The sequence below is a fragment of the Strigops habroptila genome, chromosome 10 (assembly GCF_004027225.2).
Source record: "Strigops habroptila isolate Jane chromosome 10, bStrHab1.2.pri, whole genome shotgun sequence".
Classification (NCBI taxonomy): domain Eukaryota; kingdom Metazoa; phylum Chordata; class Aves; order Psittaciformes; family Psittacidae; genus Strigops; species Strigops habroptila.
The window spans coordinates 23,375,311-23,401,978 of NC_046359.1; the positions used below are offsets into that span (position 1 = coordinate 23,375,311).

Below are 26,668 nucleotides of genomic sequence, written 5' to 3' on the forward strand. Positions count from 1 at the left end.
CAGTCTGCTGCACTACTCATGGTCACCTTGAGCGTGCGAGATTACTTAGTAGCAAATTTCAGGAAAGACTGTACCTCAGTTGCTTCCTTATCTCACCCAAGGGTTGAGGGGGGAGGAAAAAAGTCTCAGTTAAAGTCTCACCATACATGTGGTGTTTGCACATAAAAGCTTTCAAGTCTCTGGTATGTTTTCTGTAGCTGCTGATACCATGGAAGATACAGTTTCTTACTGCTGTTCTACCTAATAGTGTTCTGCTGCTAGGTTATCCTCCACACAGCACTCTAGGAAGCAGTTCTCACCTTCTCCCCCACAGCAATAGGTCAGGAACCCTCCTCTTCAAGTGATCCAGGCAGAAAAGCCAGTTTCCCGAGACAACCAAAAGGTGTCTTCTCAAGTCAATCCTGTAATATCAAGCCAGACTTTATAATCAATAATGATACTGGATTGTCCGTATTCAGTGAGTGACAGCATCTCTTGAAGTTTTCACCAACAAGGTATAAGAATGTCTTACTAAATCTCAGCACAGAGATCCTCTTTGGTACTGGAGAATCTGGTCACAGATTCTCAGAGTTCTGGTCACAGATTCTGGTCACAATCTTCTCAGAGTTCTTGGTGAATCACTTGCATCAGGTTCAAGAAACATGGGCTGATGATGCAAGGCACTAGAAACTTGTGTCAAAGAATTTTGCTCTCACCTGACTTTATGACTTGTGACAGATGCAGAGATACTATGCCAAGAATCAAAGAAAAATGTGATGGAATGGATCACTGGTCCATCCTGCCTCCCAAAGGCAGAACAGACCATACGGTGTCACTCCTGACAAGTACCAGTCTAACCTGCTCTGAGCAGGCTTCAGCAGATGAGATTCCAAACAGCAGAGATTCCAAACTCTTCAAGCAGCCTGTGCCAGTATTTTGTTGTCCTTGTGTTAGATTTTCTTTTTTCCCAAATGTGTGATGTTAATCTTCTGTTGCTGCAGTCTAATTCATGAGTTCTTACCTTGTCCACCTTCAACAATAAAAGGTTCATTCTTTCTTCTGCATAGCAGAGAGGGAAATGGTGAGAGAGTGGGATACATAACTGTTTCAAGCATTTTTGGTTCCTTCAGCAAGAAGTCTTACAAACCATCAAGTCTGCAGAGAGAGGTTTTGAATTAGTAAATGCTGTTAGCATGTGTGAACATATGAAATGGTGAGTTAAACCATCTTGTAGTGAAAAAGAGCAAATGAAATACAGAAATTAATTTAAATCCATTGTAGTTGAGGACCAAATGTTGTCAGAACTTCAGACTGCTTTAGTGCGTTTCATACAGCCAAGTAGTCATGGGAACTGTTGCTGCTCTTCATCACTATGCAGTGGCCTCTCAGGGCAAATTCATGCTTTATCTTCTCTTGCTTGGTCCTGTTCAAGGGCAATTTTCAAGAAAAAATAATTTAAGAAGCTCTTAAGGCAAAAGAAGAGGGATTGGATCATACAAGGAAAAAAAATAAAGCTACTCCCTCATTGCAGGGTCTTTGTCTCATTTGCAACAGTCTGTAACCACATCTTTTGGCTTCTTCGCCCAGTGACAGAGTGGTTAATTTCTATAGAGACAGTTTGTTTACTGAAGATTTTCATATATGTTACAAGTCCTGCAAAAAATCTATTTATCTCTTGAAGTGGAAGAAATTCTTCTGTGCTTTCATTATATCCCTTCAATATTTTCTGAAATACAGAATATTGTAGACTGCTTTTTGCACCTTGGAAACGAAGTTTGAACAGACTGTGCTTGTTCTGCTGTCAGTAAGAACAATTTGTGCGACTGCTTCATCTGCTATACATTCACCTCTCTCATTTTTCCTCACCTTGTGATGTAATTATTTTTGAAGACTCCTTGAAGTATTCAATGCACCTTTAGGGAACTCAGTTGACTACAAGTTTAAATCTCACGTTCTTTTCATGGCTTTCCTTGTGACTCAGTTCAGCCAGATATGTGCGTGGACTACAGGGCAGAACTTCCATAAAGAGAATATCACTGTGAGAAGACATCCAGTGTTTCTTCTCACGATGGCTTCTGATTTTTAGATTAGCCTATCTACCTGTTTTCTAACGCAGGTAAAGAGGAGGACAAAAGCAGGAAAGAGAGAACAAAAACTGTGGGTATAGCAAAGCACAGTTGTGTGAAAAGAACAGTCTCATTCAAATTCTGTCCAGTTTCTCGGACTCAGGGATGGATGGACAGACATTTGTTGCATCAGAGGATACCCGAAAATGTGTCAGGCTATAGAGCCACAGTGATGGGCAAATCATTTGCAAGAAATGTGCTTAATTATTTAATAAGGATTTCTTCTACTTCAGAAGCTTTCTTAAAAACATAGCAGCTCAAGAAGCAGTTTGCTGGTTTGATCATTATACACTTGTGCAAACTTCTAGGAATATTGCAGAATTATGCTGTGCTCATTTTCAGCTGTGCGTTTTGCAACTCTCTGGCTGGTGTTTTTGTCTGGAAGCCTTTGCACAGTATTCCACTTGTTTAAGAATAAAGTTAATTTGCAAATAATTGTTCTATACATTGGTGTATACATGCTGTGTATGCATCCTTGCACTGAACTCTTCAGAAAACAAGAAAGCTGGACTGAGACCTTCAGTTCTATCCGAGAGCAGTAGTCCATACGTTCATTCCTGTCATAAATGCCTGCATCCCCTGTAATCCAAGGCTGAAGTACCTGTAGAGACTTGCTATTTTCTGCTTGCAAATTAGTAGCCTGGAAGTACATGACCATCTTCAGGTGGTCTTCTACTTGAAGATAGAAAAAGAGGTTATTTCTTAGTAGTCAGAGGTCTTCAAGATGCGTGACCACATGCATGTTTATTTTCTATCTGCCTTATGCTCTCATTCAGCATCTTGTTCTTGAGATGAAGTGACATTGAGACTTTCTGCTGTGTTGCTCTGAATATGAGGGAACACAAAGTGTAAGTGAACCTCTGGCCTTGCCACAACAGACGTGAAGTATAAATGTGCACCAGCTGGACTTACGTGTCAACTATACATCTCAAAGAACTCAGGTTACTGGAAAAGAGTCTATCTGAAGCATAGGAGGCTCTAGTGTTCTCCTAGGACCCTTCAGAGACTCTGCTAGCCAAAATGCTCAAGACATGCATGTGTAAAGGGTAGTAAAAAGCACCAAAGATCTCCAGCATGAGTTCTGTATCTAATTTTTCTGGACATTCTTGTGCAGCAACCATAGGACCTGTGAAAAGTTGCATTTGAGAGAGGGAGGTTTGCATCCTATATAGAAAACAATGAGTTTTGACTGAATTTGGCAGAAGACGCCTTCTTGTTGTGAGACTTGGCATTAACTCAGCGCAAGGGAGTCGTTCATTTTTTTTTTCTTCATGTTCCTAGTCAAAATTAATTGCTGTTTGAAATAAGCCACAATTTATTCCTCAGTTCAAAAATGATTATAAAACGTGGTTATCAAAAGGTCACAACTTTGTCAGCATTAAGTGCAGTTTTATCTGCAGTAACTTTGATTTATTTAAGAAAGCTATCCCTATTTCTTATTTTTATCAAATAGATTAAATCCCAAGGATAATTGCACTCTGATACAGTGTGGGCTTTCCAGAGATAAGTGTAGAAATGAGGTTATGTCCTCAGTCTTAATTATAATTGTTTTTCATTCCTGCATTACAGGAAAAAGTTACAATTCTAATCAGCTAGAATCCATGCTTAAGAAATGAGAATAATCAAAGGCAGTGGAAAAAGTCTTTGATAACTGTTTTTCAAAGGAAACTATCTGCATTATCAAGCAATAGCCTCAGTGAATTATGAGGTAGGGCACTGTGAAGGCAGGGGAAAATTGTTTCTGAGATGCTTCTTTTATTTGACTCTCATTTTGTGTTTGCTTTTAAAACTTGGAGTCACAGTCATCAAATGCCTTGTGATCTTCAGCTGTAGGGAAACAAAACTGTATAATATTGCTGGAACATAGGCACTCACTGAGTTAATCGTGTACCCACAGGATTAACAGAGCTGCGCTCTGTTTCCTCCATTGGGTTGCCTTTAAGCCCCTTGAAAGACAACAGGAAGACTTTAGGTGGGAACAATGCCAGTTCTTGAAATATTTGATTACGTTGTATGTGGTTTGTATCCCGAAACTTGCCCTCCTATGTGTCAGTCAAAATGTTTATCCCATGGATATCAAGACACAGATTCCACAGGCCTGAGGCTTGATGCTGGGAATTTAGTGTACAGGCAGCTGGGAGGTAGACTCTGCATGCCCTAACTCTGGACCTGGATTTATGGCTTGGATGCTGTACTGCGCAAAAGCAGCTATTCAGCTTTGCAACCAAGCTGCTAAGCCTGTGAAATGGCTTTATTGCATCGCACGAACTGCATGAAACAGTAACTTTTGGCACATCAGTATGCCCAGTGTGATCCCTGTCCTACAAGCCCCCTGTCCACGTGGTTGTTTTGTGAGTAGTCTGTCTCTGCAGGCATGTCTTGTCTGGTGTGTGACACACCAGCTCTGCTTGAGCTTGCCCATACTCTGGATGCCATCTGAGTCAGATCACTTCCAGCTTAGGGATCTCTGTGTAGTGCTCTAAACATGTCCAGAGATGCCTATTGCAAAGTACAAATTTGCATTAGTAGGTGATTTCAATGTCTGTCTTCTAAATGTACAGCTGCTTGGATTTCTTGTTAACTGCATTACTGTAACACCGTGGTCACCATTAGAGTAGGGTAAAGAGCGGTGTAAAGATTTGTTATAATAGCTTTCATGAGAGATGCAGATGGCATGTTAGATGTGTTTGCTAGGAATAAATGACATACAAACTCAAAGCTCTCTAGAAATACAAGAAGCCTGATGATATGATGAAAGGAGAATTAAAATGGACATCCTAAAGTGTAATAAACATGATTTCCACACATGCACACAATGGTTATTATAGGGCATTGTAGCTTCAAATTGCTATGTTAATATATAAGTTTTATCAGATTTTGCATCATCTAATAATTCAGTAATATTTTTGTTTCAGATATTGATGAATGCCTCCAAGACAGTGATATTTGCCTTCGAGGAAACTGCATTAATACTGACGGGTCTTACAAATGCACTTGTCCAGATGGTTTCCAGCAGATAGCGAATAGGGGATGTCAAGGTATGAAGTAGCTATAAAAAAAATACCCTGATCATTATAATAAATGTGCAAGTTTGTAAGCATAACTTGTGATAGTCACAGATCATGCTAAGGTAGAGAAACTCATTTGTAAATTGTAGTACTTTTTTTTCCCATATTCTATTGCTCTCTGTAAATATATGCTGAGAAACTTTTCCAAGAGGCTCAAGTCTCGGGAGCAGACTGGACTTTTTCTTGGCTGCTCTCTAATACACAGTTTAGACTTGAGCTGAGAGCCTGAGTTCCAGCTGGTCTATATTGAAGACTTTGTGCAACCAACAGTAAATTTGCTGTAGAAGTTCTGAGTATTCTGTGTGACTGCTTTCTAATTCAGAAAATGTTGCATTCAACATATGAAAGTAACCTGTAAGACCTTGCTTTGGCAGATAAAAGAGAATTGATCACAAGCTATAAATCAAAGCCAGCTTTGACACTATTCTCTTCACTGTATAAAGTAGTAGTATATAGGCTTCATTTTTAAGTGGATAAATATAACAAAACAGAAAGTACTTATGAGCCAACCAAGGGACAGACAGTATTGACAGTATTTTTAACAGAAGAATGTGAATGAAAATTAGAAATCCATTTCTGCTAAGAGCAGCACACTTGAGAAAGAAAACCACCAACCCTGAGAAAGATCACCTTGCTGTAGAGGGGAGTGATTCTGCTGGAGAAATAGCCAGATCAACAGCAAAACAAACAGAAGAAAGGAGGAGCTGATACCATGAATACTGACAAGTTAGAATAGCAAAGAACTGGATGCCGTGAAAGAACAATAAAGGAGGATCTTTGGCTAGCAGAATTGAGCATGGTTAGGCTTTTTTACTGTGCTGAGAACTTGTTGTTAAGCTCTTACAGGATGCAATAGTGACATTTTTATATGTCAAGGATGGGTATCTTCAGTATATTTTCTTGTCCTGTATTTTGCACTGGACAAGGCTAGCCATATTTGTATCATAAATGATAACTTCTTTACATTTCAACAGTACCTTCCAAATATTTCAAGTGGCAGCTAAACCGAGACATTTTTAAATGACTGAAAGTTGGTTCTATCAGGGTTCTGTAATAGCAAGAAAACAAACCATAACATTTTTTGAGAAAATTTACCTGGAGAAATGAGATGCATGGCAAAAGATCCAGATAATAGGCCACTAGTGCCGAGTAAGCATACACTATGCATTTCAATATATCCAGTTCTATATTGAAAAAGGAACCTCAGTCACACTTGCAGGATGGATAGTGGTCTTCCTTGTGGGACATGGTTACTGAGAAGGATTTAGGGGTCAGCAACAGTCAGCTGAATATGAGCTTCCAGTGCAACTCTATGGCCAGTAGGGCAAACGCACTCCCCAGAAGACTGAAAAATCAGAATATGCAGCAGGAGTAAGCAAGGTTTGTTTACCTCTAGTTTGCACTGATACAACTGCTCTTGGCACATTGTTGTACACTGACATTCTGGTGCCCGCAATTCAAAACGGATGCTGAGCAGTCAGAGATGAACCCAAGAAAACTGATGGCCAGGGGAGGGGAATGGATTGAATGCTTTTAAACTGGGGTGGGTTGTTGTAAAAAAAAAAAAAAAAAAAAAAAAATAGAGGTGACTTGATCATAGCCTTATTATGTTCAAAGGAAACAATAATTGAAAGTAGAAAGCTATTGAATTAAACTGGCAAAGTTATCACAGAATGCAGTGTCTGCAAATTGAATCTGGACTAAACTAGAAATTAGGAACATGCGTTTTGGTAAGAAGCAAAGCCGAAAAGAGTCCAAAACATTAGAAAGGGAGCAGTTTGCTCTTTCAGATAAATTATACTCCATTTCCCTACCACTGTTAATTTTCTTTTCTTGTCTTTTAATACATCAGTCTACCTTGTGTAATCAGCTGTTTTGGCAGTGGTAAGAACCTGACAGCTTAGTCTTGAGAACAGGGTGCGTCCTAGAAGGCACTGTACTGTCCTTGTCATTGCTGATCTCCCACCTTACCTGACTTTGAGAGATTTTCAGGAAGTGTGTCACTGCTCTACATTTACTATGAATTCAGAGAAAACTTTATACGTGGAGGTGGTGTGTGAAGCACAGCGCACTGACTTTTCCTTGTGCATCTCACACAGATAGTACCCTTCCCCACGCTGCTTCTGTTCTTTCCACATGTGTGCCATGACTTCAGGACATTGGTCTGGAAAGTTTACACACAGGACAAAATCAGTCTGTATCTAAACAAAACTCTGTAATGAGTGTCATGGGTCTTGAAATGATGGTATTGAAATCATAATTTCTCCAGTCTGTGAAAATACTGTCTACTGTGATGTGTTTTGTATGGCTGTAACAATGGCCAGAATCTAAGCAACAAAAGACGCAGTTAAGAATAACAATTCTAGTATCTGTGATGATGGATGGATGAGCCGCATGTGTAAGTTTTGTTTGTAACTTCGTGTTTGATCTCAGCATGGTGTTGAAAACTTCTTAATAGGTTTTTTTAAAGCAAAATCCGAAAGTGCAATTACAATGTGAATGGTAATTCATGTGAAAGCAGTACCTCCTTCATGACTAAATGCAGTCCTTAAGCACTGATGGCAGGTTTTGTTGTTAAGGGATCAATCAGAAAGCAGTGCTTGGGTTTTAGATTCACAAATTTGAAAGGCAGTGTTTGAAAAGTGCTTTCTAAGTTCCAAAAAAAAAAAAAAAAGCAATGATGACAGGCTCTTGTATAGCAACCTTTTGGGACCATTCCACTCCCCATCAGCAAAAACAGCATTTGGCTTGAAATTATACAAAAGCAGCCTACTGGGAAAGATGCAAGTCCAGACCTGCTGGTAACACGTGGAGCCAGATGCACAAGCTGACCAGCACGCAGCAGTCAGAAAGCAATGAGATGGAGCCATCTGAGAATCCCCCTAACACAGCAGAAGTGTTGGCTAGTACAGAGCTTGTACTGATATCTCACAAACCACTCTCATCTGCTCATCATCACGCAGAATGATACAGTGAGAGTATGATGCAGCAGACCATACTGATGCCTATACCAAGTTTAAGAATGATCCCAGAAGATTTGGTTACTCTGGAAAATGAGCCCCATTTACATAGCTGTTTGCATAGCTGCAGCTGGTGGAATTAAATGCTGCTTTTCAGACTAATTGAACTTAGGCTGAATATTAAGGATATGATGATTTGCAAAGCAATTTATGTCTCTGTTTTCAGATATCAATGAATGTGAGAGATCTGACCTCTGTTCACCTCACGGGGAGTGTCTAAACACAGATGGTTCCTACCAGTGCATATGTGAGAGGGGCTTTTCTGTGTCTGCAGGTGGCCGAAGATGTGAAGGTGAGGCAAGTTACAGTAACAGATTCCCATTGATTTGTTGTTATTACTGCAGTGAGAAAAGTGGTCGGTTTGGGTCTGATACCCCAAGCCCACTGTTAACTCTGCAGTCTGCCACCTAAGGCCCTTTGTACTTTTTCTTGTAAATGCCTGGTATGTTATGCTGCTATTTGAATCCTAAGTATAACAGTAAATGTACGAAATGGGCAATGTAACGGAGCTAATGTTTGTTACAAGCTGTGTTTTACTTCTCTTTATTTCTAATAATTTTGCTGTCTTAACAGTAGATTACATTTTTTTCAGCAAAGAAATTAGTGAAAAAGAATGAATACTGACCTAACTGTGGCAAAGGAGGGAATGACATTCTGATGTTAAAATATATGAAAGCAGTAGACATCTGTAATAATATGAAAATCTATTCACAGATGGGAAATTATTTCTATCTTATATTTATTCCTTCCATCCTTGCTATATATAAAATGCATGTAAAGTGAGTTTGGAACTCAGGCTTCTGACGAATTTCAGTGGGTAAGATCTTCTTGAAATGGCAGAAATGAAGTAAATAATAATAGTGATTAGATCTTTACAGGGCTAAAGCCAGCTAATGGGATGCGTGTGCTTGCAAGTGATACTGCTCTTCTACACTGAATTTAAAATAGGAGACTTGTGCTCAATGATACCAAGAAGATAAGTGGTTTTGTGTAGTCAGTAATGCTGGCAGAATACAAAAATTCCCCTAATTTACTTTCTAATTCCCCTAATTTACATTCTGGATGATGAATGGCTGTTCTTATGGATGAGAGGGCTGCTCAAGACAAGAAGCCTCGTGGGAAAAGTTCAGAAGGGGAAAAAAATTATGCTAGTAGTTCGGCAGGATGCATGCAGAGGAGAAGTACTGAGCAGATGATAGCTCAGTGTTACAACCTACAGGTAATGGATTCCAGGCATCCAAGAAATAAGCAAGCTGTTCTCTATCTCAAATTATAGGCCAACAGATCCATATGTGATTGGTTTTCATGGGCCAGCTCTTCTCATAGTTCACTTAGGGATAGTGAAAAGGTTCTTCCTTCAGTGGCGGAGGTGTATTGAAACTTCTGACTGTTGCATCTACTCCCCCTACTTTTACCAGAGGATAACAAGCATTATGGCATTATTATTTGAGCTGGCATATAACCTGTTATATAGTTAGTAATATAATAGCTAATGAAATGAAGTACACTGCTGGCAGGAGTACTGTTATGCTGATGTAAGGAAGTGCTGTATATTTAGATATAGCATGACATCAAACACACTATTTGTGGTTTAGTTATTATTGATAACCAAAAAGAATCATGCAGTATTTTTAGTGCTTTTTCTTCTCTAAACATTTACTTTATTTTGTAATCATGGCATAAGTTGAAAGAGACACTCTCTTACTGCCAAGACAAAAGCCTGGTCAAGTAGGCTAAAGAGAGTAAATCTGAATAACTCCAGTGATTGATGGACAAGGCAGTATTTTGTGATTTCAAGTAATGAGGATAATTCCAAAGCATTTTAAAGAACTCTTTTGGCAGCATGTATATATTTCACCCAGTGTTTAGGAAGGATATGGTCAAATACCTTCAGTTTCTCCGCAAGAAAAGTAGTAGCAGGTGTTTTGCCTCACTGCTGAGCATAGCTTAAAAAAAAGTGGTCAGAGAAGAATGCAGCCTGCTCTTAGTAGAAACCAACCACTTTATTCCAAACTGAAGTTATAAGAACACTTATTAACTTTGTGAAATCAAACTCTCAGAAATTAAAAAAGGCAGAACTGAATAGAAACACAACTTAAAAAAAAAAGTCAGTGGCATCTAATTTTAAGGGATGTACCAGAAAAAATGAGCCCCTCTGCCTGGATAAAATAGCACAGTTCCGAGTACATATGATGGAGTACCAAGTTAATCTCCATATCTCCATTAGGACAAAAAGCCCAAACTTTTACTAAATAGAAAAAGATGAAATCACAAGATCTTATTTCCAGAACTGTGAATAGTTTTGGAACTTTTTAATGAAGAATAAAACAACAAGTACAAAACCAGTTGAGCATGCTTCACAAGTAATCAGTGGAGTGTATGGAATAGAGATCAGACTTTATATTCGGCACTTGGAAAAGTATTTTAATAACTTGGCGAAGCAAGGGTACTTCTAGTCTTCTGAAGCAGCAGCGCTCCTTTTCTACCACAGTTAGTTTCTCCATTCTGTCATTTAAATAAAAACAAGTCTAGAGTTGAAAAAACTCATTTTGAGAGAGCACCAGTGGCATCAGTGTTAGTATTTGTAGTGGTGTCTGCTTCACGTGAAAGGCAAGACGAAACAAAAGGATCAGAAACAAAAGGAGTGTGTGACATTCTAGGTACTGAGCAAGGATGTGGCTTCCAGCTGCAGGAGCTACTGTTCTTTACACTGGGTGCCTCTGTGAATTTACTTCTAGTTAAGTGAGTGAGATTAACTGTTTATACTATCAGAGAAAGAACCTCAGGAAATTTTGCTGGATTCACATGCCCCTCTGTATCTGGGGAGCAAATTTTTCGTATCTCCAGACTTGTTTTGTATGAGTTTGACTCATTTTTTTGAAAAGTCAGAAACAACAGCAACATAAAACATTTAGGAACCCCATGTGGTTCAGTTCTGGTATGGAGTTTTTGTGTCCATTGGCCAAAGTAAACTGAACAGCTGTGGAGACTGTCTTCTTCCAAGGTGTAGACAAACATTTGTTGTGGCGGTGACATTCCGCTGCCACCTGGCCCCAGGCTCAGCAATTTGGCTGCACCAGGCTCTCTGAACAGGAGGTTCTTGGAGCACTCCCTTGCTCCCTGTTGAGCTCTCTGGGGTTCCTGTAAAGGCAGCATTTTACCCAGTTGGCTGCTAGTCAACTGCATTGGCAAAAACTCAAGTTCTCTGGTGCTTAAGTCAGTACCCTACCCCAAGCACCTCTTCTGTCTCCATGTCCAATCCCATATGTGTCTCAGTGGCTCCTTCACTCTCCCCTCTTTGCTCCAAGCCCCAGGCTTCACTGCCTGCCTCAACAGGTATGCAAAAAAACCTTACACATCCCACCAGAGCTCTCCAACCTCTGCTTCTTCCTTTCCCCCCACTTACTCTCTTGTATCCTGCCATCCTGTACTTGTCCACTGAATAACTCACACGTCTGAGCCTTTTGGATGCTTGCATGAAGCATTTACAGATCATTCTGTGATCAAAGAGTAATTTACAAATCTGTACACAAAGATGCTACGTTGTCCATTGCTTAAGATGCCTGCATACCTAAGTAGTCTGAAAATTGGGGACACAAAGAGCAGAGCTGTGAACAGTGCATAACTGTTACCTCTGCCACCACAGGCATTTTAAGATAATAGATGTTTGCTGTAATTGCATGTCACAACTATAATTTGGCTGTATATAGGGAAGATAAGGCAGCTGTAGGAAAAGGGTATGGTAAATCTAGGACTCCTCTTGGGGCAGAGTATTATCTGTCACATGGAGTAAATTTTATGCAGTAGACAGCTTCACAGCTTCGCCAAATCTCTGGTTAAATGCATAAGTAAGAAAGCTCAGGATCCTGCCAAACATAAATTCAAATGCTCATCTCTAGTGGCCCCTGTGAGCTACCTTCTTATTTGCCAGTCAATCGCACACTTCAGCCTTCTCACAGTTGGCGATAGAGATGTTTTAGGGCATCAACTACTACTTATCTGGATGCTGGCTAGAGAAGTAAGAAGACAATGGGAAAAACAAGAATCTCTTTCTTACTCACGTCATGGTAATGTTGGAATGACCATCCAGCATTATTGCCTCTAGATGGCCAAAGTCTGTATCCAAATACATATTTTTCTAATTTTCTCATTGTGTGATTTTTATGTATGGATGTTATGGGCAGCCCTGGAAGTCTCAGAATCAGACCTCTGATCCCCTAAGCACTTTACAGAACTGTCCTAGAAAAGACTTCCTCTTCCAGACACTTTGCCGTGTAAGTAGATTTCAGTGAGATTTAAATCACACCTGAGGTTCATCTTGTTCAGGTTGGCAGAAAACAGGAACACGGCGTTGAGCTGAATAGGAGTGCACTTGAGCACACACGTGTTTTGCCTTTCTTTAGAACCTGATGATGTTAGATCAAAGGAGTTTTGATTAAAGCAGACAGCACCAAGTCATGGATTCTAAACCAGGTTCTAATTACAGAGAACTGCTTTAGTCACTGTATAGACACAGGATATATTAGTTTCATATTTAGTTTTTCTCCATATAGCAAGAGAATTGCTGATTACAAGCCTCTTGCTTTACGGGGTGATTAAAGAAACAAATGCCCTTTCTGGCTGTAAAACAGGAGTCCTTTGAGCGAGCTGTGTAGACAAGGGAAAATATTTGGTGCTTCGACTTCTCTGTAATTTCTCATACACTGAAAGATCCAGTCATGTTCAGACTGCGTACTTTTTCAAAACAAAACGATCTTCTGTGGTTATATTATATACTAAATTAGGACACTTGCTGCAATCACAAGTTCTGTTTCTGCAGCTTTTTAGTCAATGACCTTACTTTACCTTTGGAGAACCAGCTGCATGATACATTTCCCTATCTGTTTCCTTTAACATTTAGCTACTAAGGAAGAGAAATACTGTAATTTAGGTAATTCTAAAATCCCCAGTTGTAGTTCCTTCTGTCTAGGCTTTTAACAGAATAACTGGCTCATGGCTCAGGAACTTTTGTTATTAAACTATAGTTGGCCACTGAAAATGCAAACACTGTATTATTGCCTGTTGTCTTAAATTCTTGTCTGTCAATCCACCACTGTTTACTCATTTTGAATTACTTAACTTTTCTTAACTCTTATTCAGGGAATAAGAGATAGAGTATTCACATTTTTTGACCAGATGTGTGAAACTCTGAGGAGCACAAGATTAAATATTAAAATAAGATAACATTACACAGGTATAGTGCATAGCAGCAAGATGTTGTGGGTAGTCTCTTCTGGCCTATCTGTATTGGATTCTAAATTGTTCAGACCCCAACCACAGCACATAGGAAAAGCTGGTTTTCAAGACCCCAAAAAAGCTTCTCCCTGAGGCAGGCAGAGAATATGTGGAAGAATTTGAGCACTTGGGGAGCAAGAGGGCAGCACAACAGGTAACCTGTGTGGATGGTAGTGACATGCTGCTCATATTTGGTTAGCATGGGGACCTGTTGACCACGTGGTTTAAAGAGCAAGAATTCCCCTTCAGCTGAGCATAAGACACAATTTAAAAGTAAAAATGCCCATGCTTGGTGAGCACTGTCAGGAGGAGAACGAGGTACATCTTTGCTGACTTTTCCTGGCCTTTGAGACAGCTGTGAAAGGCTGGAGGAGCAGACAGGACTATGTTTGAGCCCTACTCTCAGCTTTTAGAAAGACACCAAGCAGCAGCGCTGCTCCCCTGTTCAAAGAGGTTGTCTCTCTGCCACTGCAGGACTCAGTCCCACCGGCTCTTCAGTTCAGTGAGTACCTAAGCCTTTGCTGGAGGTAGAATAATGGTAGGCTCCGTCACACAAAAGTCTACTCTAATGTGCAGAATCAATGATAGTAGCTAGTACCCAGATAAATCAAAAGCTAATCACTTTATTCACCGTTTAAAATGAAGATTACCCCTGAGGCACAGTACAGAAGGCAATTCCAGGCAGACAGCAACCTTACTTAACAGTCATAATGGTTTCCAGGGAAGAAACATAGCAGTAATTTCTCTGCTTCAAACTGCAGAGGAATTTAGAAGGCAGAAGGTACTAATTCTGCTATCCTGGCAGGTCCCCAGTTTCAGTTAGTTTTCTTCTTCCTGAAAAATACACCATGACATCTTTAATGACTACAGATGGTCATGGCCTTGGGTTTAGGTCTTACTTGGAGTGAAAATAAAAATAATACATTCCTAGCACTTATAATACACTTACAGGTGTATTATAACTTACAGGATCTGCCTTATAGGCAGAATTTACAGATTGTGCCACAAGCAGCTCTGCTTCATTATAGGGTGATGGGCAGTTTAGTCAAAGAACAGACTTACTCAAGCAAATGACTTGTAAGGCCAGCAAACCACAAATGGGAACTACAAATGAAAGGGCCAGTACAGAAAGCATGTGGGCTCTTAATTGCTTTGCTTACCTGAGTAAGACTATTCATCTGTGTAAATTTACAAGATTAAAGTCAAAAGGCACAGTGTACAGAGAATCACCACCCGAACATGCACCCTGAAATTCTCTTCTGTCAGAAATTCTCTGGCTGAGAGCCAGAATGAGATGTGTGCACAATGAAATCTTCTGCACAGCGGATGCCCTATGAGGGCATCCCTGAGTTCTTCTGGTAGGCACAGGGGTCCAGTTTCACACATGTTGTTGACTGTATGATGCTCCACTGGCAGAATCTATAAGGCAGTCAGAGAGATGGTCATATTTAAACTATGTCTTGTTCTGGTATGTAACATCGTGGCACAATTGGCAGGTTTGGTGAAACAGATGGGAGACAGTTGACCAAAACCATTGCCTGAAGCAAGATATTTCCTACAAAGTTAACACAGAAACAATTTCTTAAATTGTATGTGTGCTCACATTAAATTTTTGTCTCATCCTTTGTGTTTTCCTTCCCAATGTACAGAGAGGTATCACTGCATCTGTTTGCAAGAATGGCCCATCTGTTGTTTTTCTGCCCTCTTCATGATTGTCTGCCCCTGACTGTCACACAGCTTGTCTGATGTTATAATTCTTCCTTGCAGATGTTGATGAATGCGCAAACGGCACGATATGTGGCAGACACGGGTTCTGTGAAAATATGGATGGCTCCTACCGCTGCCTCTGTTACCAAGGGTATCAGGACCCACAGGATGGGCAAGGGTGTACAGGTGAGTTATTAGATGCAAGCAGTTGTTCCTGCAAGGTTCTAGTGAGCAGAGTGGCATATGAGCAAAATGCATTTCTTCACAAGAACATTTTTGGTTTACATCATTTTTTATTGAAGTTGTACTACTTTACTAGTAAAGCAAGGTTGAGCGGTTGAGCTCTGCTTTACTCACTGAACTTTGTACTGGATGGAAACTTAAGTATGTATCCGTTCAATGAGACTTTGTTATTAGAATTGAATGGAAACCAACAGCAAATAAGCCAAGCCACTTATTTTATCTCTTTAAAAAAACAAAAAACCCCAAAAAAAACCAACAAAAAAAACCAGCACAAGAAACTCCACTATTTCTGCACCTCAGGACCATTCACAAATATAAACAATACTAGATTGAATTTAATACATTAGCCTATTTAAATGCAACATCTGTTTAGTCCCTCAGCTGAATAACCAGAACTCTGTACTACCCCCTGCAGGAAATAGCGTCTGGCATGTGGTACAGACAGTGGGATGGCACACCTCTCTAGGTACATCGTATTTGAACACATTTTAAGATTCGCTTTGAGCCCCAAGAAAGACATCTATCACCATGAAAAATGTGAGATTTCTGTAGAGGTGTAAATACTGCACATTTCTCTTGAGCAATGGGTTTCCAGATCTGTTGTTAATAGCGATGGTTGCACCTGAGAGCCCTCTGAGGCAGCACAAGGTTCTAATAAAAAATTAGTACCAGATCAAGGAAAGGTATTCATTAAACAATTTCTTCAAACCAGACTCAGGATGAAACACATTTGCCAGGAACAGAGACTTAGACGGAATACTGAGCAGAGGGGAGTTTGAAGTTTTGCAGAAGTGTTTGTATGTGTTTTCTTATATATTAAATAGTTTTATTACAAAATTCTTTATGCCATTTGGCACTTAGTTTGCAACATACCAATGTGTATCTTTGCATACAGTGACTTTCAGTGGGTGAAAACAAATAAAGAAACAAAAAAGAATCCAAATCTTGTGTAAAACTAAATTCAAATTTGAGTTGCCAGTGAACTGATTCTGCACCATAAAATAATGTGGGGGTTTTATTGTATACACAATATAATATAAAATACTTTGAATTTTTGATGCCAGTTATCTACCGAAATAATTTTAAGAGAAGGTAAGTCTATTTCTGGACAACATTCCCCAAATTCCTTATAATAGGAATCCAGCAAAAAGATAAACAAAAATCTAACTACGTTTTAGAAGTGCTGAGCAAACCACATGTTAAAATGCATATTTAAGTAAAAATACACAAAATCACCATTCAGTCATATGACTAGACTTTCATTCTTGCTGGATAAGAGGTTAAAAGGATAAAACAATGCCTCACAAGTTACACTTTAGACCCCACTCGATTATAGAAATTTTTGAATTGTTATACACAAATTATGATTTTTAGAGTCTGTCATTAGTAGAAAAGTAGATTGAATTTCAAACACAAATTTCAGCAACTGAAAAGGGAGTAAAGTTAAGTGAACCTGACAGTATTTGGCAACCCGTGTTTAAACAGCAGACAACTCTCTCATCAATCAAAAAAGCATTTCATGTTAGACTAGTTAGCAGGCATACAGAATCCAAGTTTAAAATATGCAGGGTTTTGGGGGAGAGGAAATTTGCAGTGTTCAGCAGAGGCTCCCTGGGAAACTTGGTGGGTTCCAGAGCAGCCTGTGAGGTTGTGCATACCAGAGGCAGGGGGTGGGGATGGTGGGGAGCTGAGGAATTCATTGTGCAGTGAATGTTCATGAGGAAAATGGGATTTTGAGGAGAAAAGGGAATTCTCTTTTCATACTGAAGTCTGAATTGCAACAAAACCTACTCATTTTGCTCCTTGAGTTCAGTGGAAGTTTGATAATAAAGTAAGTTAAGAAAACAAAGGAAATTAGTCTGAATCTTAAATTCCAAGAAAAGGGTACTAAGAAAAACAAGTATTTAAAAATTAGAAAGAAACCTCTAAAAAAACCTGGAAGAAGAAAAAAAAAAAAAAATTTAAAAAAAAATTAAAGCTCTGGTCTACAAGCAGCACCTAGTCAGCACCAATAGTCTATAAACTGTACTGTGGCTTTCAGGGGCCTTTATTTCAGGGGACTGACTACTTGTTTATGAATCCACTTAGGTATTAGTGAGTTTTTAATCCTTTTCCAGAGATCATATCTGTAATCTGGCAGACAATATTGGCACAGATACAGCAGATAAAAGAACAAACTGTCAGTAATGGGTCTGAATTGATTTATGGTTTGGATTTTTCCCCCAGATGTGAATGAATGTGAAATGCTGAGTGGAGTATGTGGCGAGGCCCTCTGTGAAAATGTGGATGGTTCTTTCCTGTGCCTGTGCTCTGACGAAAACCAGGAATATGATCCCATGACCGGACAGTGTCGCTTCCGTACCTCACCAGGTAAAATGACAGTGGATTTTTGCATGCTTGGCATGATTTCCACTGCATATGTAACCAATGGAAAGTTAAAGTTGGTTTAAATGCTGGTGTTGCTTTAACTAAAACAGAAAAATTTGTCTTCTTGAAAGTGTGTGCATGAGAAGAGGTGTTTCTAGCATGGAATATGCTATCAGTGAATCATTAGCAGTGAAAATACAGCAGAAACGCCTTTTAAATTTGATACATCAACAGACTTGGCAGTAGTAATGAACAGTTAGAGCAGTTAAGAATGAACAATCTCTTGTTTGCCGTACTGTAGCAATGAAACATGATATGGAATCAAGTCTGTGGCCTTAGTGATCTTATTTTTGGTTCAGATTTTTACAAACATCCACTAGTACGCTTGGACAATGTTTAATGGAGCCTATGATTAAAACCAAAATTTGCATACACCAGTCACCTCTTAGCTTTATCTAGTACTAACATAAGTCCTCAGAAAAGGTAGTTGGGAAAGCAAAAAAAACCAACACCGAATTGTCGTCAGTCTCTCTAAGGGCCTTTTTGAGTGCCCTTGCCTAGTTTACTCCATTTTTTGTCCTGTTTTTCCTAGTAGTCCGTTGTACTGCATTTGTGAGCTTTTGTTACCAGGTATTTTGGGTATTGCAAATACTACTGGAAATATGCGTATTAAAAACGAGTTTAGAACTCCTAAAGTTGTCTCCACATTTCTACGCTGATCCAGTTTGGAGAAAGGAACAAGCCCACAGTAAGGAGCAACAGAGTACAAGAAATGAAGGGATTTACTTGTGCAGCTTTTTTCCCCCTCCAGAATGCAAATCTTGGTATTTTTCTTATTTTGTTGTTACACTGCAGGCTGATCTAGCTTCCGGAAAGCTTTAAAATAACTGGCTTTAGTGCCAGGATGAAGATTCTACAGCTTACGAGGCTGTGTCTGTTTTCTCCTATCACTCATGGTCTTTCAGACTTCAAAACAAGGTTGAAATATCTGTGACCTGATTGCAACAAGTGTTTAGATCACTGAATGTAGCACTCAGCAGCACTCAGGAAGTTGCCTGTGAAATATCATTAACAGCTGATTGACAAACTGAAACCTTTGTGAAATCTTGTGAGAAAGATTCAGGCTTACAGGAGCTTGTTTTATGAGGGAGGAATGAAAAAAGTTAAGATGGGTGAGGCAGCAGAGCAATGCCCAGTGATACTGCCTGCATTCCTGTTTGCAAGCTAAAATACTGCAGTACCTTTCCACCATGAAGCAGATTAGCTTAAATATCCAGTGATGACAACTGAAGTAGCAGCATTTAAAATTCTTCCATGAATTTATGGAAGAAGAGTATGTAAATTATATTATCAAGACTTGCAGGAGATGCGAATGCCATCTTCATTTTGGTGCTGTGAGTAGCTAGTACTTGGGAGAATTTAGCTACTTGTTGAAACAAAATCAAGCTAAAAAAATTAGCAGAGGACCTGAGCCCATGTAAAAAGAAGTCAAGTCTGAGGAGGATTCAAGGACATACTCAAACATTACTGTGGGGAACAAGGGGATGAAAAACCCAGTCTGACTGATTGTACTGTCAACAGATGAATACTGTCAGTACTAAGTCCATTTTGTTGTCAACAGTAAACAGAGCTTTACTGTTATCGGTTTGGAAAGAAGCCATTCTTCTTTCCCCTCCAGCCTTCACTGGGCCCTAACAAAGCATGTGCTTCATCTCTGTCTCTTCTCTAGTAAGATCATCAAGGAAGAATATAGAATCATAGGAGACCAGAAGACAGGCAAATTGGGACCCAATGAGATGTACTTTACCCCATGTGCTCTTTAACGACAGTAAAAGTTGGCAGTATTAGGAATAGAGATAATACTGCTTATTTTACTTCCTAAGTAAAAGGAGGAAAGTACTGTTGTTAGGTCTTCTTTAGGATTCTTGCTTTCCTGTATATCCTGCAGCTTTGCTGGGTTTTTTTGCCTCTTGTCAGTTGGCTTCTGTTTCTCAAGACCTCAGAGACTGACCAGTCAAGTGGTGACACTGCCCCATGTACCAGTGGATTTGACATTTCAGGAGCTGACAATGCTCACTTCATTATTCTACATCTGCTCACTGTGCTTATTCCTATTTTGTGCTGGGAACCAATGGCCCTTCTGCAGCTGAAGAGAGAATAAAAGCAGTCTTTTCCTCTCCATTTATAAGTGACATAAGCCCCACGTGCTCATGGCAGGATGAGGAAGAAACAGCTATGTTGGTTTGCCCAGCAATGAGTACTTCAGCCTCCCCTGAAACCAGCTGCAGCATGATCATATAGGAATAGCATGTTATCTCCCTGCAAAGTAGCTTCCCTGGAGTAGCCACATCACCTAGCTTTGACAAGCACATGCTCAAGTCAGGAGTGGTACTTTGAGAGCGCCTATGGCACATGTGGACATCATCTGCCAGCATTAGCTTGCATCACGCCTATTTTTAGAAAGGAAGAATTTAATCTGCATTATCCTGTTGCAGATATCTATAGTTCAGTAGTTTACTCAGCTTTTGCGTATTTCTCATTTTGTGTTTTTGTGCATAAAGAAATGATCATCCACCTTGTATCAAGTGCAAATAGGTGAAGATTGTTCAAAAGTTGCTATAATTTGGGAACATTTTTGCAAGTGGTTAAAGGCTGTTAGCTTTGTGGAATGCTGTGTGTTCACACTTTTCCTTACTTGCCACCTTGAGACTTCCTTCTATTTAGATTTCACTTGGTGGAAATTCATCTATTGTTAGCTGTGTCCTGAAACAATCCTCTCAGTGCATATATCAGGAATTCTAGCCCATATTGTCATGTTCCAGTAACAAATAAAAAACAGTGCAAGGTCTGGTTGTCTTATTCCCCTCCTCTCTGCCCTGCCATTCACAAAATGTAGCAAGCGCTTCAAAAGAAAGAGAAGGTAAAAGCAGAAAGAACTCTTTTGTATTAGATGAAACTTTGCTGTTACAGATCTTTGTAGAAGAGAGAAAAAAATGCATGCTTTGGGTTAAAGTCTTCTCGTTTATTCTTTTAACAAGATATATAAAGCCACTTCTGATGAATTTCTAGCAAGTACCAAGCTGAATGCAGTTTGAGTAATAATCCTTATTAACATGGTTTTCATTCTTTCTACATAAGAAAAAATGCATGCTCTAGTATGCATCTAAATTATTAGCATATACTCATATATTACTAATATATCTCATTGCATTGAATCCAGAAGCTAAAAGGATAGTATGTATTTGAGGACTATAATAGGTATGATTTAAGCTCAGCCAATAAACAGAATTCCAGTGAGAGAACTCCACCAAGGTACCAGGGCCCACTTAAGTACCTACAGCTAATTTAGACGTCGCTTTCTCCTGGTTACATGAAATGTGACCAGTTGTTTATGGCAAGATATTTAACAGTATGTACTAGGATTTTATGTAAAAATGACAGTTTTGGCGTCCAAACATGACAATCTTTCCTAGATCGATTTGTATTTAAACACAATCAAACCCTCCTGCATCTAACCAACCACCAGCAGAAAAAAAAAAAAAATGAGGCTGCCGAGTAACAGTTTATAAATCTGATCCAAAACCTTCTTCAAGGCTAGAAATTTGGAGCCTGAGTCCAAATTTTGAATTTCCTAAACTTTAAGGGCTTTCTAAATATGAAGACTTTAAAGGAAATTCTTCGTATTTGGTTGGGGGTGGGGGGGCTAATGGCAATACGTGCATGGCTTTCTAAAGTAAATAATGATCTCAATTTCAGTTATCTATGAACATAGTCTTGGATATATTTTTAAATGTGCATCCCTGAACTGTGCATATACACATATACGCATACACATTGCACACACAAATGTGTAAGGTGTTGCAGCTGGCCACATGTGGAGCCAATTGAGAAATCTAAACAAGTACACCCTGATGACAGGCACCTACCAATCTGTTTTTACTGCCTTTTTGAAAATCAGGTTCTGAAAGTGTGTGTTACTCAAGCTGTTTGCTCAGAGTCACTGAAGTCTTTGCTGAGGTTTTAGAAGTCATGAACTTGTAATGATGATTTTTCACTTTAGCAACGTCCTTACTGATTCCACCTGTGAATAAGAGGAGTCGGTACTCAGCTGTAGTATGTAAGATCCCATCAGTTCTATATGTTTCAAGTTTTTTTCACATCACAGCGCACTGTTTAGGCAAATATTTAAGTGTATGCTGAAGTCTAAGCATATGCTAATATCCTGATGATCCACTGAATCCTATATTAATTTTTCTATCAAAAACATGCTGAAGCATGTTGTTGGATCAGGGTTAGTCTAAGGTTAATAGAAATAAATCTATTTCTATTAAATACTTCAGAGTTCAGTCTAGCAGCAACTGTACTGAAGCTCTCTTACAGGTTGTTAATAGAACAGTCATATCAACAACCCGATAAAATTATGTTCCTTTACCAGCATGCCTTAGGTAGAGAGATATTTAACATTTTCTAGCAACAAAAAACCTGAAACAACGATACCAAAGAAATAAGTATCCATTTCCTATCATATTTTGTCAACACACCTAGTGAAACCACTTTCAAACCAAACCTGTTTACTAAATGGTTAATAATGTAACAGAGAGAAATTGTAATTGTAGACACAGACTGGTCCTGGTTTTCAAAAAAAAAAAAAAAAAGGAAGATTTGTGTCTCATTTGCTTTCCAAACATTCATGAGCCTGCTTGACTAACCCTCAGTCACAGCTGTGTAAACAACAGACTTTTAAGCTGCTGAACAGATAATGGGAGGAGAAACCAACACATCATATGTAAAAGGGGAATAAACAACGACATGATGAGACTGTTTCCCCTTACTCCTGGGGCAGCTTCTGGTGTTCTTGCTCTGGTAAACAGCATGAAAACTGCCATCCTTTTTCTCCTGTTGATGATTTGGCTTTGATTCAGTTAGACAGATGGCAAATGGCCAAGGAAAATGTATAATTTGGTGGCTAAAGTACTGCTCTCTCACCTTGGAATAACAGATTTAGTTCAGTTGCATTTCTGTGACGCCATAGTCTTAACACAGTTCTTATTGGATAGCGGTAGGTACCACAAAACCACCACGCTTTATGAAATTCAGCACATTATGGAAAATTGTAATTATCTGATGAGGGAAGACCACAGGCTAAACTAACAAAGATGAGATAAGCACTCAGCTGGGTGTTCCCTTTAATGTACAACTTAGTTATACTGGCTAAACAGCAAAGGAAAGTTTGCCTCGTAGGTGGCAACATTGTACTGAGTTTGAATAGAGGTATCTGCCAGCCCCTCAACCTCCCACAACAGGAACAGTCGCTTTTCTGAAGAAAACAGAAAAAAATCCAATTGTCTGTTTAGAATTAGAAGCCTAAAGAACTATTACTCACATCCATACTATTGAAGTGCAACAATAGGCAATCCATAGTGGCATTTTTAAACCTGCGTTTCTCAAAACAGATCTAATATTTGCTTGCTTATTTGCACGCTCAGTAAAGTTGCCTTGCCCCATCTGCTTGGGAGAATGGGGGTGGGCAGCATTTGTGGGACAATCATTATCTTCAAGCTCCCACCTCACAACCATTATTTTTTAAGTGGATGGGATTAGAAGAAAATCCATCCTGTAACTGGCATGAAGAGGCTGAGCTTGATCTCCAGGAGACAGAGGCGGAAAGATGAGGTAGTCAAGTGAACTTGGCTCTACCAGCTATACCGATACATTATGTGGGCCAGCCTTAAGCGTTTTATTGAGAAGAACTGCAAGGCAAAGAGAGGCAGTTTATACATCACAACTCTTTGAGTCTTACTAATCTTGTAACATTTTGAAATGCACTGTCACTCAGGCATAAAGTTTAGATTCCTGCCTGGATATACGTGTGTTACTTGAGAAATTTCTTATGCTTGGTATATTGTGTGAAAGCCTGAGTAGCAACAAATGAAATCTCAAACAATGGAAAATCAGCCAACATGCAGTAAATTTTAGTAGGTTTTTGTGAATTAAACATCTGGTAAGTGCTAAGCATAATGAATTACCCAAGATAAATAGGAAATAAAGTAGTAACCTCAAGATTTATCTATCTTAAGTTCCTGAAGAAAGTTTTAGGTTTGATTAATAAATGTGAGCATTTGTGATTTTAGAACCTGGTTACTTTATGGATGGACTATGAAAAGTTTTTCATATTTATCAAGTGTGAATAACAATTTTATGTGATAGTTCCCACTTCTGAGCTCGACGAGAATTTTTATGGAAGTGCAAGGTTAGATAGACAGAATTCTGCAAAACATAGAAGCTTTAACTAGGTATTTCTTTTCAAACTCACTTCTTGGTGTATTTTAGGAGTGCGTTGCTTTAAAAAGGTCTTTGACTATTAATGGGGGGGTTTATTGGATCTATGGGAGAGACTATTTTGCCTGCAGTCCTTAGAAATACTGTGGGAGGACCCACTCAACTACTAAAGGCAGAAAATCTGACTTCTTGGCTGGATGCCTATTTTAAAGTAAAGCACAGAGTCATTTAACTTGACATCTGCATTATATTCCTCTGCTTACCGTGGAGTCAGTCACTTACTTTTGCAAAAACTATAAAGGGCCTTGTATTCAAGTGTGGAACATGTTCTTTTTCCCCAGAGAAATTAAAAGGGGCTGGAAATGTTCATTCTTTTGAAAATTGGGCCTTTTCAGTTTGTGCCTTAGTTCCTTTATCTCTAAAGTGAGGTTGTAATGTTTGCTCACCTTTCTGAAGAGCTTCCAAACTCATATGTGAAAAGCACTACGTCAGTAGTTGGGTACTGTAGTTAGGTAGCTGAGCATGAAAGCAGGTACTTCATGCATTGCATAAGAAGTGCAAATGTGAAGAATCCCTTTGTGGCCAAGCTGGACAGCAGGTCTAAAAAAGTCAAAGGAAGGATATCAACTTCCACCGTTCTTCCTAAGAACAAAAGTTAAACCAAAATTTGTTCTTAACCATTTTCTTCCCTGCTTGACAATGCTGCTCTTCACTGTGGTGAAAGTGAGGTATTGGGGCTCTTCTGATTCTCCTGTGAAATTGATTCATTTCACATGTCATCTTACATGGTTTATGGGTTTTTTCTCACCTTTAGAATTACCAGCAGAGCCTGATGAACATGAAGATGGAAAGAAGGAGTGCTATTACAATCTGAACGATGCTAATTTCTGTGACAATGTGCTTACATCCAATGTAACCAAACAAGAATGCTGCTGTACCTTGGGTGCTGGCTGGGGTGATAACTGTGAAATCTTCCCATGCCCTGTCTTTGGAACTGGTAAGAGGAGGCCTTCTATCCTTTCACGGTCTTTTGAAGCATTGTATTTATGTTAACAGCAGAGTGCTTTGCCTTCAGAGAAGGCTTGCCCATTAAATCACACGTTCTGTAGTATTTAGCCATGACTTACCCATGGGAGATTTCCACAGTGGAAAAGTTAGCAAGTTAATAGGAATAACTCATAGAATCATAGAATTGTTAGGGTTGGAAAGGACCTTAAGATCATCTAGTTCCAACCCCCCTGCCATGGACAGGGATGCGCCGCACCTAGACCATGTTGCCCAAGGCTCTGTTCAACCTGGTCTTAAACACTGCCAGGGATGGAGCATTTACATACCTGTGTAAATCCATTGCCTTCACTACAGTTACCCCAGAGATAAAACCAGCCTGTTATTGAACAGCATTATCTCAACTGATTTTAAACGAAGTTGGATTCTCGCAGAAGCTTTTTCTGTGGTAACATGTTAGATTTTTTTCCCCACAAGCTGGGAAACAAAGGTAAGCCTTACAATGGTTTTCAGTCCGCAGCTATTCCTTGTAATGTTTTTACAGCACTACAAATTACTGATATATAATATGACATTAGTTTTACATTTGCTACTTACTGAATAATTCAGTTAATCATGTTGTCTGCAGACTGTTGTTTAACCTCTAAATATTAAACTAGAAAAACATAGCCACGTGACATTTGTCACAAATATTGAAAACAGTGCTTGAAACATAAACAGCGATGGCTGAAATTCAAAATCCAGCTGGAAAAAAAATCACATAAGAGAGAACATGTGTAAACTTTTTGAGATTAAACACTAAAGATTATTTTTCACACAAATGTATCATCAAGTTTAATTCCTGTTTTAACTATACTTTAGAATCAGTGAAACTGAAATAAAATGCGTTACGAAAAGAGCCTCTGTGCCTGGATAGGCTTATTTGGTTTTGTAGTCTCCAAGACACTTTAAATAATTATCCTTTGTAATCCACACCATGTTCTCCTGTTGCAGTCAATTAGTGTTTTTCCTGTATAAGGACTGAAGTATGTGGACAGAGGCTTGTATCTCAGTTGGGATATGTCTAGGTTGCAGTTTGCAGTATAGGTCAGAGAGGCTCATGCTAGCTTTAATTAAGATAATTTGGCTACTGGTATTGTTATAACTGCAGTGCACCATGAAACCCAGTAAGGAGTACATTCTCCTGCCAAGGAGCAAGAGAAGCTAGTTTGCATGGAGCTGTGTGACGCTGTGGGTACCTACCTAGGTTTTTCAAAGCTAGCTCTGCAAACTGAGAGCAGGGGAAAGCCAGGCCATAGTGTCAGCATCCTCTACTTAGCTAAAGGTGTGCATGATTTCCTGATAGATGTCAATAAGGCAAAACATTGCCTCAGATTTCTCAAAATACCCTGAAACACATATGCAACACATACGTATGTAACTTTTTCTTAACAACATAATTTTTTGTTTCTCTCTCTCCTAGCTGAGTTTAGTGATTTGTGTCCTGAAGGAAAAGGTTTCATTCCCACTGGAGAATCATCTTACGGGCTTCTTGCTCAGAATTACAAAGGTCAGTACTGACTTGTATTACGTTTAATTATTTCAGAAGTTCTGGTAGTTG

The 26,668-nt window shown here is 39.2% G+C and overlaps 1 protein-coding gene across 7 annotated transcripts in view; it reads left to right on the forward strand.

Moving 5' to 3' along the window:
* The window catches only part of LTBP1 (latent transforming growth factor beta binding protein 1), a 193,926-nt gene that overhangs the window by 144,365 nt on the left and 22,893 nt on the right, over positions 1-26,668 (forward strand). For all 7 annotated transcript variants that reach the window (XM_030499517.1, XM_030499515.1, XM_030499516.1 and 4 more), the window contains 6 exons: positions 5,021-5,143; positions 8,360-8,485; positions 15,235-15,360; positions 17,644-17,787; positions 24,878-25,060; positions 26,531-26,617. In XM_030499517.1, the coding sequence (XP_030355377.1) occupies positions 5,021-5,143; positions 8,360-8,485; positions 15,235-15,360; positions 17,644-17,787; positions 24,878-25,060; positions 26,531-26,617 (789 nt within the window). The remainder of the gene's footprint in view (positions 1-5,020; positions 5,144-8,359; positions 8,486-15,234; positions 15,361-17,643; positions 17,788-24,877; positions 25,061-26,530; positions 26,618-26,668) is intronic.